We start from the raw sequence: 13,883 nt of genomic DNA, 5'->3' as shown, positions 1-13,883 counted from the left end.
TGGCGGGTTCAAAGCAAAACAAGCGGCAAACGGGTCAACCATCAGAAGTCTTATTCGGGGCTGAGGAATTGTTTTCTATGATTCCACGATTCACCTTTCTCTTTCCTGCACACATGGCCGATTCCATATCAAGACCCATTCGGCGCAAAACGCATGTGGGTTTCTTCATATTCATTCAACACTACAGAAAACGAAGGATCCGTCTTCGTGGGTGTTCGTTGGTGAGAGCTTTTCCGTGAAATTTGTCTCTCAAGCTTCATTTGCCACCTTTTATTTCTTTTTCTGTTTTACGTTCTAAATCGTCTCAGAAGAAGTTGTATTTGATCTGCACTTGATCTGATTTTCTTTATATCATGCTGTTTTAGCATGTTATCGTGTCGGTTTATCAGATCTTTCTGTAAAATGTGCTGACTTGCATCTGGGATTAAATGCACGTCACGGAATTGTATCGATAAGATTGTGTGTCCCTCAGAGAAATATTTTTGATTAGTTCTCTTATGTTCAATGCTTACTTTTCCTGAGAAGTGTTTTGTCTCAAGCGTGTGGTCTATCAAAATTTCTGAATGTATCTGCTTGGTTTTCTTCGAGTGACCTAAAAATCCTTCAAGAGTGATCTCATAATCGCAGCAGGTCGACAAGGTTACTCTGGTTCCTCCATTTAACTTTTATTTTAATGCTTTTTTTTTATTTATATCGATTTCACATGCACACACCCTCTTTAGCCCCTGGCGAGACTTGAACACCCGACCTCACATGAAACCTCTCCATGTGAAGGCACCTCATTTTTAGTGGATTGTTGAGCCTCACACTCTATTTCATTTTCAATACATCCCATTTAATGAATGGTTGAACCAGGAGCTCCCCCTTGACATTTGTGGGCTCAAATCGCAAATGGTGTTCCCTGAAACCACCCCTGTCCACATCCACAGAGCATATGTATTCCTGGTGCATTAATTTGGATTTTGGATTGTTCTCTATATCCAAATCATTGACGTGCTGTCCACCTCAAGAGTTGGATTTAGTATGTATCATGAATATTCTGTTCTATGGGTTATATCGTTTTTATCTTTTTTTGAATGCTGATTTTAGACACCCTCACCACCCGTACCCTAGTGAGACTTGAACCCAGGACTTCAAACTAGAAACTCTGCCATGTGGACATTGAACCAGGGGCCCAATCCACATCTAAGTTGATATTCAATTTCTTTGGCCGGAAAGTAGCATTTTTAATTTTATTTATTTGTTGCAGCTGAGTAGGTAGCTCAGAGACCCTAAAGATGGTTACTGAAAAACTTTGCTATATTATTGTGGTTGATGATGACACTGAAAAGGACTGTTTGGAGTCCAGTCGTCATTCCTCTCTATCAAAAGCATCATTTCGATACACACAAGCAGTTTTACAGAGTGTGTTGCAACTCGTTGGCTGCAAAGTGCACCATGCATTGAAGGTATGCTTTTCTTATTGTGTGTCGTGTGTCTGTAATTTGCCTGATGAATGTTTCACATTTTTTCTCTTTCTGGTATGTACTATTGCTGCTATTCCTTTTTGCTTTTCAGTTACTTGCTACTCACTGTAGGCTGTTTTGAGGTATGAATTTTTAAGGTAGGTTTAGTTAGGTAAAATAACCACTGAACCTGGGTATACTCGAAGCAGATGCAGCTCCTTGTTTTTCAGGGTTTTCCTCTTAAATGTATTTCTTTCTGAGAATAATTGGATACTGGAGGTTTTGTTTTTCATGTTATTTTATCTGTTATCACTTACTTTCCACTTGTACATGGAATGTCTATAATTTTTGGCCCCTCATGAGCTGTCAAGGCCTTTCATGCATCTGTAGCTACTTGATTTTCTCTATCTTTCAGTGGTTAGTCGTGGTTTATTTCATATTGTTGTGGATGACAAAAGTCATAGATATAAAACTGAATCTATTTGAATGTGTAATCACAAACCTTTCTATCTGTAGCGGGATTTTCTCAAAAACTGTGTTTTTCACTAGATTTGCAGAAGAGTTTTCAGCATATTGGAGAATGAAAGCCTAAAGAATTATTACAAGGATGTTTCTGCTGAAACCCAAAACAAGCCTTCTGAGCTCTATAAGAAGCAGACTACCATAAAAGTAAAGAGAGGAAGCTTTTTGGATGCCATTTGTAATTCTCTAGATGAGTATCGTTATGTGGGGCCCAATCAGCGTTCTGACATTATTCTTGCCTGCAGGTACCTATTTACAGATCCTGTTTATATTAACTAATTCTCATTCATTGATTATTCGTTTCATCTTACATGTATCTTTGGAGGTGACTATTTGTTTCATGTTACATGTATCTTTGGAGGCATTCATATGCAATGAAATTGTGTAAAACTGCATCAAGTTCCTTGGTTTCACATGATATCGTTGAATCTTATATTGCTTAATTATTAATTTAGGCTTCGGGAAAGGAAGGAATCGGTGACTATTTTGCTTTGTGGTACGAGTGGATGTGGGAAATCGACTCTTTCAACTTTGCTGGTATAGTTCCTCTTTGGTATTGCAGATGCTAGTATTGCCAATCTGAGTTTTTATTTCTACACTTGCACTAGTGCTGCTGTGGTAGGAGACATGATTGTCAAGATTCTTGCAGTGTCACCACGAAAAAACTATCCGTGAATTCATGTCCAACTCTTAAAGGTACTCGAGAGCCTCTTTTGTTGAAAGATTAGGGAAGTCAGTAAAATTCTGATTGCAGCAGACTTAGGCAAATTTTAGACTTTGGCCATGTTCTTAGACAGCAATGCATTCCAATTCTGAAGAGTTAAGAAAGGTTGATCAAACTAAAAATACAGGATAGGAATAAAATCTGTAATTGGGTTTGAAGGTTACTTGTATGTGAAGTGATGTGGGACAAATGTACGATTTTAATTGACGTATGCGAATATCGATTAACTGCTGGTATTAGAAAGGGAAAGGAAGAAAATAGAGGCGAAGAAAGAAGAATTGGGAATGAGAAATAGGAGAATCGAGAAGAATAATTTAGTAGAAGAAGAATAGAGGAGAAAGAAGAAGGATTGGAAGAAGAAGATAAAGGAAGACGTGAGAAGGAGAAGAAGGAGGGGAAGAAGAAGGGAAAAAATAGCTGGGGATTTTATTAATTCATCTTCAAAGCTACCTTTAACATGCTATTACAGCCTATAAATAACAAAATTAAAATTTAAAATCAAAACAGATGAGATCAATATCTGATCAAATCCAGTAAAATCAGAAAAGATAAGCTAAAAATAAAAATAAAATTAAAATTCTAAACAGATAAGATCAATATCTGATCAAATCCAGTAATTTCAGAAAGGATAAACTAAAAATAAAATAAAATAAAAGGGGATTATAAAAATAATTTCAACCATAATTGGTGGGTCCCTTGGGACCCACTGGGCATACTGGTGTCCCCACCATGAAGTTTTTTGAAACCCTTATTCAAGCAGAGTAAATTAAGGAAAAAAAAAAGGCATGTGGTCATATGTTAAGACACTTGAGGAAAAGACAATCTAGATTTCCCACAAGAGTTTGCTCCAGCTAGAGCACAAATAACTTTTCTTACAATTGCTAGGCTGAAATTTTATCTCCGATATTGATAAAAATATAAATTGTAGGAGAAAAGGAGAAGAAGAAGAAGAATAGAAAGGAAAGAGAGTGAAGAGCATGTAAGTTCTGCACTTGTTGGGTCAGAAAACTCGACCCCTGTTCTGTTTAATTAACTTTAACAAAGTTACAAAAGTACCTCTCATAACTGAACTATCATAACTCACTCGATGCAACTCAGAATCTTATCAAACTTGGACTTTATGTCTCCAGCATGATGCATAACTTACTGCTGCTTCCAGAGGTGTGTACTAAAAGGGTGAAATGACAAAGATACCCTTACATGTGTTCTGACTTGTACATCTTATCTGAGTGCATACTTGGTACTGTTGACTAATGATTTACAGAGAATCTAGATGATCTAGAAAACAGGGGAAAAGAAGGAGGGGGGTTGTCAAGATTAAGTTTTGTTGAGTGCTTCTTGGAGTTGAAAGATATATCAGCATATCACAATCACTTCCAAAAAAAAAAAAATGTATTGTGTGTTTCACCAAGCATTACCTAATATTATCTCTAGCTAACAATGTTTAGGCCATCTTATTTTATTCATTGCAATGGTTCTCAGCCTTTACAAGTTTTATAGGGCGTCCAGATTAGAGATTAACTACAAATATAAATAGGTTCTTGATATATTTTTATATTATATTTCTGTATATTTGATTCTTAAAGGTATCTTGTAAGTTCACCTTTTTTTTATTTTGAAAGTTTATTTTCCTTAAATATTGTTGCTATTATTGTGATCACCTTCATTCTGATTATTATTCTTTTATGTGCATGAATTTTGTGTTTTCACCTGCAAATGATCACATGAATCAGGCATATGCCAACCAATGGGTACATGGAGTTGTTGTTTTCACACTGTCTTTTTTAAAACATATGACACTGAGTGGTACCTCTTCCACTTTCTTATGTAGGCTAGCAGGCTTGGAATTACAACAGTAGTTTCTACTGATTCAATTCGACATATGATGAGAAGTTTCGTTGATGAGAAAGATAATCGATTGCTTTGGGCGTCTACTTATCATGCTGGGGAGTTTCTAGACCCATCTGCTATTGCAAAGTCTAAGGCTAGAAGAAAAGACAAAAAGTTATCTACTTCAACTGTGTCTGCAAATCATGTGCTGTCAAATTCTACCCACTTGGATCAAAGTATCACCAACGAAAGTTTTACGGAGGATCATAATTTTAATAAAAAAGATCATTTTACAAATCTCTCCGTAGAACAAGTGGGAACCAAAGTATTAGCTATTGAGGGTTACAAGGCACAGAGTGAAATGGTAATTGACAGTCTTGACCGGTTAATCACAGATTGGGAGAGCCGCAAAGAATCGGTGGTCGTTGAAGGAGTACATTTGAGCCTAAATTTTGTGGTAATTTTCCAACACTTTTAGTTAAGTCTTTGTCAACATCCATCTATGGTGGCTTTGGGCCAATTGGCTCTCAGTCGACTCAGCTTGCCTGCTGGCAAATTATGAGATAAAGAAACTAAATGCTTGGTGGCTTTCACCTAATTCAGGATTGACTTACTTTTTCTTTTGTTTTTTTTTTAAATTGTTCTTTTAAAGGCAAAACTGTTTTTGATAGGTCATCATGTACTTACCTACGTGAATTGACTTGATACCAATGATGCTGAGGTCATGTGAGTCAAGTTCCTAGTACAAACTATTTGTCATTCTCACCCAAATTTTAAATCCCAGATGGGTCTTATGAAGAAGCATCCGTCCATCATTCCATTTCTTATCTACATAGCAGATGAAGAGAAGCACTTGGAGAGGTTCGCTATACGTGCAAAGTACATGACACTTGATCCATCCAAAAATAAGTACGTTAAGTACATCAGAAATATCCGTACAATACAGGACTATTTAAGCAAACGGGCTGAAAAGCACTTTGTTCCAAAAGTAAACAACACGAATGTTGATCGAAGTGTTACCTTAATACATTCAACTGTATTTTGTTGCTTGAGGAGGAGGGAAATGGGGGTGTGCTTATATGATGTGGCCACCAATACAATTAAAGTGGTAAATGAGGAGTACTCTAAGCAATGCGATGTCAATTCTGTTAGTTCGAAGGGAATGTTTCGGATGATACAAAGACAGGATTCAGTAAGGCGTTACATGGCCATTGTCAATTCAGATGGTTCTGTTGCCAAAGCATGGCCCTTTTCATCTGTAGATAAGACCTCTGGGCCAGCTTCATCCAGTGGGGGTGAAAGTCAAGTTGGAAGTCCAATCTATAGGCCTCTTCATGTTTGTGAAGTAGAACCTATTAATGTGCGCTTTGGTAATTTTGGAATTGGGTTGTTGCCAAATGATAAGGAGGGCACAAGCTATAGTGGAAGTTTAAATGGTTCTAGAGCAGATATTGATGAAGTAGGTAGCCAATATTCTACTTCTTCTTTGCCACTTATGCATCCAGAAGGGCATGCCAAGGGAGGCATGCAGTGTTCCATGTCCTTTAGTTCTTTTACACCTGCAGCAGGACGCTCTAAGGAGGTGAGTTAACGATCTTTCTTTTTCAATATTTGTTTTAACTCAAAAAATAAAGTTCTGCAATATGTATTAAGGTTTCCAGCTTATTTTAGAAAAAATCCACGATGACAGGATGCCATAGGTAGCTATTGTTTGGAAGCTTTACAATTTTTTTGTTTTCCCAATAGGGAGGAAGCTTTATAATTGAAAGAATGACTTTTAAGTGTTTCACTGATGATAAAAGAAGTAGAAAAGTTTACACTTTTTATTATTATTATTATTTCCTATAGACAGAATAATCACATTGTTCTGCTTATTATCTGCTTTCTGGATTGGCATTATTTGGTACTGGAATATAGTCTAATGTAACACCCAAGTTGTCTTAGACAGGCATATTTCGTAATGATTTTTCTGTGGGATGTATTTTTATTCAGTTAAGTAGCAGCATACTAAAACGACAGTTGGATGCCCGGCTGGCCCAGTTACTATTGTTGTTTTTAAGTGAACCACAGATCTGGTAGTTATGCCCTAAACTGGAAGGAGTTTGATAATTTCTATGCACCATCTGAGTCTGCTAGTTTGAACTTCTCCTACTGCATTTTAATGCAGTGGATGAAGGAAATTATTCCTGAAGAATGGACCTAGCATGCTTGCAGAAACATCCCAGAATTTTCATGGTTGAGTGGTCATTTTATCCAGAAAAACTGATGGAAATGTTATGTAATCCAAAAAGTTGGTTAGTATCTGTCGTTTACTTTATTCCTCTTCTGATTGTTTGGCAACACCAAGGGTGTGCTTGTGCCAGAAGGAAACCATAAGAAAATGCAAATGGAATAATTTTCGTTTAACTAAAATTTTCTGGCTATTGTGCCAGTTTTAGGGATGTGAAAAATTTCACCCCAATTTCTTATTCCTCACAGATGTTAAAAGGGAATAGGAAGATGAGTTTCCAATTAGTCCAATAAGAAAAAAATGGGAAAATGAACAGAGAAGGCACAAGCACAATAAAACTGGTTAAAGGAACATGATTTTCTTGTTATTTTGTTTTCCGGGGCTCTGCAAATTGTCCCTTATAAAATAAAATCTCTCTCATCATTTTCATTTATTTGTTTACTTCATAAATTCACAGTTCTTATTATTTTTCTTGTTGTGATCTATATCAGCAAATTGAAGACATCTCAGTATCGGAAAGTGAAGAAGAGTCCTTCCAAGATGAAGAAGATGATTCTAGTGAGCCAAAAGAGTTTGAAGATGAGGTACCAAACAAAGTGTGTTCAACATCATAAAAAAAAAAAAAAAAAAAAAAACCATAACCAACAGTGTCAATAAAAGAAATTCTTATCATCATCAATGCCTTGCTCCTACTAAGTTAGTCAGCAATAGAAAATTTTGCATAAAATAGAAAAACATCAATTGTTTTATTGGCAAAAATAAATTCAAGAAGACACCTGTTCACAGCCTAATGAGCGCGTCTTGTCTTATCTTTTTCCAGATTGAAGGTTCAGTTGCTGAATCATCTCTTAAATCAGATGAAGAGGGGGAAGATGGCCTTTCTGAGAGAAGTTTGGAGGACAAACTCAAGATATTTAGGCGTGGCTTGAGAGCTATTTCTATGAAACCCGTCAGGGGAAACATTCTTGATGACAAATCATTCAGACGAGTCAACAGCCTTCCACTCCAAAGTTGCTCTAAGAAGCCTACAGATGCAGACGATTGATGGGTTTTGTCATAGGTAATCATTTTGTTGAATTTAACTCAAGCGAGCTGAAAAGTCTGATTTTTTTTTTTCTATCGAATTGACTCTGAATTTTTATTAAATTAATGATTGTCAACAGCCACGGAATGCAAAGAAATTCTGCATTCTTGTGTTTGTTAGTTCAAATGAGTTTTTAGTAGGCTTACGTTTTTGGCAAGTCTATTTGCTTTATTGTTTTTGAAGTTCCTGCTGGTGGTATGGCATTCCAATGAGAGACTGGCTTTTGTGTTCTTCTGTTGGGAATGTCATGAGACCTTGGTTAAATGTCTGTTAAAAGCTTATTTTCTATTCTTGAACGGCTGTTTCTACGGTTTTCCTACTTGCCTTGTTCGTCTCCATATATGCACCTCAAAGCATCCTTTTGATACTGAAACATCAGTAATTAAATGCCCAAGCTTTTTGAGGCTTAAATGAGGGGTTTGGACAACATTTCCAGCTTCTTCGGATCTCCTCGCCAGGCAATAATGCTTGTAGACAAGTACTTCAGCGTTATCATCGCGACTTCCATTCTGTCCTAGAATTTGCCTAGATTACTCCACCTTTCATGGAGGTTAGAACCTCCCTGACCCCGACAAGGATATCGGTTTACCCTTGAGGACCGTTATAGTTATGGACATACAAACTAGAGGCATAAAGGAAAATAGGTTTAAGCAGTACTCCCGTAATGTATTCAGAAAAGGCTCCAAACAAAACCATCAAAGCATTCACTCGATTTGGAAATATTGCACAGAGTGGATCTCCTTACGGCGAAAACATCATTTCCTTTTGGTCGTACCAAGAAGAGAGTGATAACGGTTGTCATGCTGGCGAGATATAGCCCACAAAATTTTAAAAGAAATTCTCCTTTTCCTGCCATCACTTAATTCTTTCAGCTGAATTGGTAACTGTCATATTCATATATCAAGTTTCCTTGGAAATCATCCTCTCCAATTTATGCAGCCAATTAACATATTGAGCTTGCTCCTTCTCATGTAAGTGCAGAAGAAGGTAATCAGTAAATTCTGCCGTAATTCCTCTGTCGATTAGGAATCCTTTTAATGCTTTCTGTAGTTGAGGGTCCAATGTACTGCATCAAAGCAAGAAAAGAGAAGTTCATGGTTCAGTGAGCAGAAGGGAATGGTCATCCCGATACAGTTTAACATAATCAGAAATAGCATGTGAAACATGAAAACACAATATTTATACATTAACATTATCATCAATCTTTCATTTTATAAACTACATGACAGAGGAATAGAGGCCCAAACATAAGTAACCGTTCAGGATATAAACAATCAAACATTCAACAGTGTTAAGATAAATAAAAGAATATACAGAAGTAGTCATCTCTTCTTTTTCTTTTCCTCTTCTATTTCCAGAAAGAAGTGCTTCTAGGTAACTTAAGAAACTCAAAAAATACATGGTCTTGTTAGCTTACACAATACTCTGATTCATGGAAGCATGAGTGTTGGTGTCCATGCAATTCCTGGATGTTATCCAACCAAAATACAATAATTAAGCATCCATGACTGATGGGCAATAATGCAAAGTAGTACTAACATGTCAGGAATGAGGCTCTTTTTTTTTTTTTTTTTTTTGGAGAGGGTGAGGGTGGGGGTGGGGGATGGTTGTGAATGGGGTTGATTTGGTGTTAAGTACTAAATCGGCCTGGGTGGTTATGTAACTAAAATTCAGGTTAGGAGGCATGTAAGAATGCTAGACCAGTCAAGAAGGAAAATGAAGACCTTTGATATTTTTACGTTGCCTTTTATTTCTTTGTTTAAGTTTTTGAACAAGTGTATCACACACATTACAGTGCAAGTTTTTGGTGCTTACATTTTGTAGTATAATATTTTTTTTTTTGAGAATGGCCATTTTTAGTTCCAGCACCAAAATAGCAGAAACAAAACAGAACAAGTTAGGAAAGAGGTCCCTTTACAACAGGAGATTGGAAGGATACTCCTTGTTTAGCTAAAGAGTTGGCAACATAGTTAGCTGATCTCAGAATTTTTGCAGTATAGATATCTTTAAAAGCAATGGAATAAGCTAAGAAAATCAGCCACATGAGAAATATGCTAAAGAAGGCTCTATCGGTACTAACCTGAATAAAGGGCCTCTGTATTTTGAAGCCCCTATATTAGTTGGTGTAGAGAGACAGGAAGCATTGTCAATATCAAAGTCAGATGTGCCATCATCTTGGACAGAAATGCCACAGTCAAACTGCAAAACGGGCGTCACTCCATACTTTGATACAAACACCTTCATCATAACTTTTCTTGGAAAGGAACTTTTGGTTTCAACATCTTCAGGACCTAACAGTGCTGACACTGCAATATCTTCCGTGCCATATTTTCTCTTTATGAAAACATCTTGAGATTGAGAACCATCCCAGTCAACTGAATAATTCCCCAGAGAACCACCTTGATGACTCTGTTAGGTTAATTAAGGTTAGCAGAATGAGAAAACTCGGCAAAGATACAACCTTTTAGCAGATGTACACGGACTGAGTTTCATGGTCATAAAAAAAACAACCAACAGAAGCAAAAATTATTGAATGAGATGCTGATCAAGTCATGTCACGCTGATAAGATTCTTCAGTTGCCTGAATATCAACAGTCAAAAGAAAATCCATTTTATTCTGTTCCTTCTTTTCCACCTCTATTTCATCTATTTCGTTTCACTTTTTCCATACAAGCATAAAAGTAGGGTAAATGGTGTAGTGTTCAAACAAACAAATCAAACTTCATGGCAATTATTGAAAATTGCTCAGAATGCGGAAATCTTGTTCTGTTAGTGTAGGACAGAAAACTTCTGTCAGTCATCAATTCGCGCACTTCGAAACTAATTTAGGAACGAGTCGACGAAGAAAAACAAAACCACTAGTCCAACTCACTAAAATCATAATACCATAAAGTTTAGTCTTCAAACTCTCGCAATCGAAAGTAATTACTGCATCACCAAATTTCACAACGAAAATAACAATCCCATGCTAACTCAGCTCTGCGTGATTTTTTTTTTGAGAAACAGATAAAATTGAGCACAAATTCTTTCTACAACCAACTACTGTAAGCAATACCTACAATGGAGACAACTCAAAAAAGACATTCACTTGCGATTTTCGGATTTTACCTGAAAACGGTTAGAAGATTCCTCGTGGTCTATCTCGCTTCTCAAAACCTCAAGCAGCTCCGCGTCGCTCTGCGCGCTGTAACTCTGCGTCTGGCATGCGGCAAACCTCGCCGGCGCGGTCGTAGGGGTGGTCGCCACGATACGCCGGCGCTGCTGGCTAAAGAGGGAGAGCAGACGCCGTGCCTGCATTTCGCAGCGAGTAGCGAGTGGCGAGGTTAATTGTCAAGATTGGAGCAGTCTGCTGGCTTACACTCCACTCCACCCCGTCGATCACATTTACGAATGGCTTGAGAGTTGAGAGTCTTTAGCTTTCCAGGAGTGGAGGGCCTCGGGCTAGTTTTTCAGCAAGAAAGGGAACTATTTATAGTAACAACCAAAAGGGCTGAAATATGAATACAGCCCGGATGTGTCGGCCCATATCCAGGTTGACTCATGTCCGTCTGGTATCGGCCGATTTGTGCAGATATACAGCAGTACGTATCGGCTAGTATCGATCTATACGTATTTATTTCTGGACCAAAGCAAACGATATTTCGGGTAGTTGTCTCTTCGCAGGAAACTGCCCATGGTTTTGTCCGGTGTCGGATGAATCGATTCGTGAGGAAACTGGATGGAAACATAGATAATCGAGAAACTCCTCTCTATCTTGCTGGAAGAATGATCTTCCAATCTGCAATTGTTTCACCACCATTCTCCTATTGTGGACTCCGAGGAAAATCTGTTGGGATAAGGAGAAAGAAATCTGTTTGCAAGGTCGCCCTTCAGATTCTATTTTTTAACAGCTTTCTGTTGGTTTATTTGTTTAAGTGTTGGATTCAGTAAATTAATTTATTTTTCTTCTCAAGAAACGTGTAATACATGAGAATTTAGGCCTAAATCTGTGTGTTTTCAACTTTGCACGCTACGTATTTGTTGCTTTGTCTTGCTGACATTTGCTTTTGGTAATGCCCTGTTTCAGTTTGTCACATTTGGTAGAAGAAATTAGTAAAAAGCAGAAAACATGTTATAGTTTTGGGAAGGAAGTTGCTACTATGGCTGCCTTGCTACTTATTAGACTGATTAAGCTCCCCAAACATGGGGCAGCTTAGTTTATTGTGGGGGCTGCATATATTGTGACTTTTTTGTTATGCCTACATCTGCCATATTTTGCCTAGTTATGTATCAAATGCAATATAGAAGCCCAATCGTTTGACTTCTTTATAATGAGTGGGCATCTTAACTAAAAAATGTTCACTATCTCCAACTGAGTGTTGGTTATGTAAGTTTACAAGTTTGTTGTTACTCCTGATTCCTTGTTGACAGAGCACATCAGAGTCATTTGAACCTTGACTTGTTTTCTTGTTAAGGAGAAGGCTAATCAGATGGTGAAGGTTTGAATTTTCTACCCTGTAAAAGTTTAGCAATTCAGAAAAAAAAGGACTGACATGAGATGGGAAGCCACTGCTTTTATTGTCCAAGTTGAGATCATCTGGTGCCTTCAGTTGTTCTTGCATCACTAAGTGAAGGAGGGGATTTCCTAGAAATAATAAATGCTCATGCTGGTCTCCAGTTGTTGAGGGTCATCTCCCAATAGAAAGAACGAAAAACACTCGCTGTCATCATTAGTAATACCTGTCTTGAGCTTTTGTTGCATGGGTCTTTTTCTTCTTCTTGAGCTGATATTTTGATTCAACTGACCATTTTCAGACCTGTTTGTCTATGCAACAGTTGGTGAGGCAGAGAGAAGACATTAAACTCCGTCTTGTGCTTCCAGTCATGACTGATTAACATAATTCCTTTCCAAGTTCCTCATCACTGGCTTGTGCAAATGGACACAAAGTTGTTGGGAGTCTCACAAAACCCTCAGCCTATTCATATAGCAAGAAATGAGTATTGGGGGTGGACCTTTCTTGCATTTGGTTTTATTGCTTTAATGGCTTTTCTTTTTGCTGCTATCTTATCCAAGCTACTTCCACCGTCTGGAAACCCCTTTGTGTCTGCTGTTCAAAATGACAGGTACTCAGACTTCATTGTTGACATTTTATTCTCAAGTTCGGCATGTTGCCTCTCAGCTTTTAGGCTGCTGTAGTTTCCTAATGATGGTTGTGATATTATATCTCTGTGATTTAGCTGCTGGATGAATAACCTCAAGCTGCTAATATCTGAATATTTGTAGCATGAACTGTCATGGGCTGCCACAGTTTTTCATTTTTAGCCTGTGGGGCATTGATGACAGAGTTCCTTTAATGATTGATCAAGTAAAACCTTAACAGCTTGGTAAAAAATCCTATAAACACAAAGCAAAAGAACGAAAGCTTGTTGACATTTAAGATGAAAAAAGTATCATATTCCTGAGACAGTATCTAAACGTTTCTTATGTTTTCTTCTTGACAGGTATTACTGCTTTCTAGTACCCTTGACTCTTCCGGTGCTTGTAGTGGCTGTTTATTTCCATTGGCTCAGCATGAAACTCTTTAAACATGCGTGATATTTATATTCTTTGGAGAAGAAACTTTGTTAAATTCTTCCAGTGACCGTGGCTTGTGATGTTCACTTTTTCTTTCTCTACCAATCTGCTCATTTTTACTGTTTTTAGTCAGTATCTCAGTAGGTGAACCAGAGTGCTCATATACTGCTGACCAGTAATGCTAGTTTAACATTTGAGTAAGGAAAGAATGGTACTTGGGCTTCTATGAATTTTATAATTTCCATGTTAAGCACAAAAACAACTTTTATTCTGCCAATATATGTTGAAAAAAGCTGACCCAGCTTTACATTATTTCGAGATTTTGGATGAGTTTGCGGTTTATTCGATCCAATTTGTTGCTCGTTGAATCAAGGAAAACAGAGCTTTACATTATTTCGAGATTTTGGACGAGTTTGCGATTTATTCGATCCAATTTGGTGCTCATTGAATCAAGGAAAATAGTGCTAGTTGTTGCCCAACCGTTTGTTATGGCA

The 13,883-nt window shown here is 37.5% G+C and overlaps 2 protein-coding genes and 1 long non-coding RNA gene across 3 annotated transcripts; 2 read left to right on the top strand and 1 right to left on the bottom strand.

Moving 5' to 3' along the window:
• Positions 1 to 58: 58 nt before the first annotated feature.
• LOC137956183 (P-loop NTPase domain-containing protein LPA1 homolog 2-like) lies at positions 59 to 8,123 on the top strand. The gene is made up of 8 exons (XM_068803558.1): positions 59 to 221; positions 1,250 to 1,448; positions 1,995 to 2,212; positions 2,423 to 2,504; positions 4,523 to 4,978; positions 5,306 to 6,103; positions 7,243 to 7,335; positions 7,572 to 8,123. The coding sequence occupies exons 2-8, from the start codon at positions 1,278 to 1,280 to the stop codon at positions 7,794 to 7,796; spliced, it is 2,043 nt and encodes a 680-aa protein (XP_068659659.1). The 5' UTR covers positions 59 to 221; positions 1,250 to 1,277; the 3' UTR covers positions 7,797 to 8,123.
• Positions 8,124 to 8,466: 343 nt separating this feature from the next.
• Positions 8,467 to 11,262, bottom strand: LOC137956517 (mitochondrial acidic protein mam33). The gene is made up of 3 exons (XM_068804045.1): positions 10,944 to 11,262; positions 9,916 to 10,244; positions 8,467 to 8,901 (listed from the first exon to the last, which is right to left on the bottom strand). The coding sequence occupies exons 1-3, from the start codon at positions 11,130 to 11,132 to the stop codon at positions 8,736 to 8,738; spliced, it is 684 nt and encodes a 227-aa protein (XP_068660146.1). The 5' UTR covers positions 11,133 to 11,262; the 3' UTR covers positions 8,467 to 8,735.
• Positions 11,263 to 11,386: 124 nt separating this feature from the next.
• On the top strand, positions 11,387 to 13,598 carry LOC137957052 (uncharacterized). Its single transcript, XR_011113310.1, has 3 exons — positions 11,387 to 11,696; positions 12,651 to 12,938; positions 13,317 to 13,598. It is a non-coding gene; the product is annotated as an uncharacterized lncRNA (long non-coding RNA).
• Positions 13,599 to 13,883: the final 285 nt, after the last annotated feature.

Source organism: Aristolochia californica, unplaced genomic scaffold (assembly GCF_029961685.1).
Source record: "Aristolochia californica isolate CCGP_79_NKW_82.1479 unplaced genomic scaffold, dmAriCali1.0.hap1 SCAF_2, whole genome shotgun sequence".
NCBI classification, from domain to species: Eukaryota; Viridiplantae; Streptophyta; class Magnoliopsida; order Piperales; family Aristolochiaceae; genus Aristolochia; species Aristolochia californica.
Note: the sequence above shows the minus strand (reverse complement) of the source record. Positions and strands in the feature narration are given on the sequence as shown.

Coding starts and splice junctions, on each gene's coding strand:
- LOC137956183 (XM_068803558.1), top strand. CDS start 1,278: ATGGTTACTGAAAAACTTTGCTATATTATTGTGGTTGATGATGACACT. Junction 2,505..4,522: donor CGACTCTTTCAACTTTGCTG/GTATAGTTCCTC, acceptor TTTCTTATGTAG/GCTAGCAGGCTTGGAATTAC. Junction 6,104..7,242: donor CAGCAGGACGCTCTAAGGAG/GTGAGTTAACGA, acceptor GATCTATATCAG/CAAATTGAAGACATCTCAGT.
- LOC137956517 (XM_068804045.1), bottom strand. CDS start 11,132: ATGCAGGCACGGCGTCTGCTCTCCCTCTTTAGCCAGCAGCGCCGGCGT. Junction 10,245..10,943: donor AATCTTCTAACCGTTTTCAG/GTAAAATCCGAA, acceptor TTAACCTAACAG/AGTCATCAAGGTGGTTCTCT. Junction 8,902..9,915: donor TACAGAGGCCCTTTATTCAG/GTTAGTACCGAT, acceptor GCTTTGATGCAG/TACATTGGACCCTCAACTAC.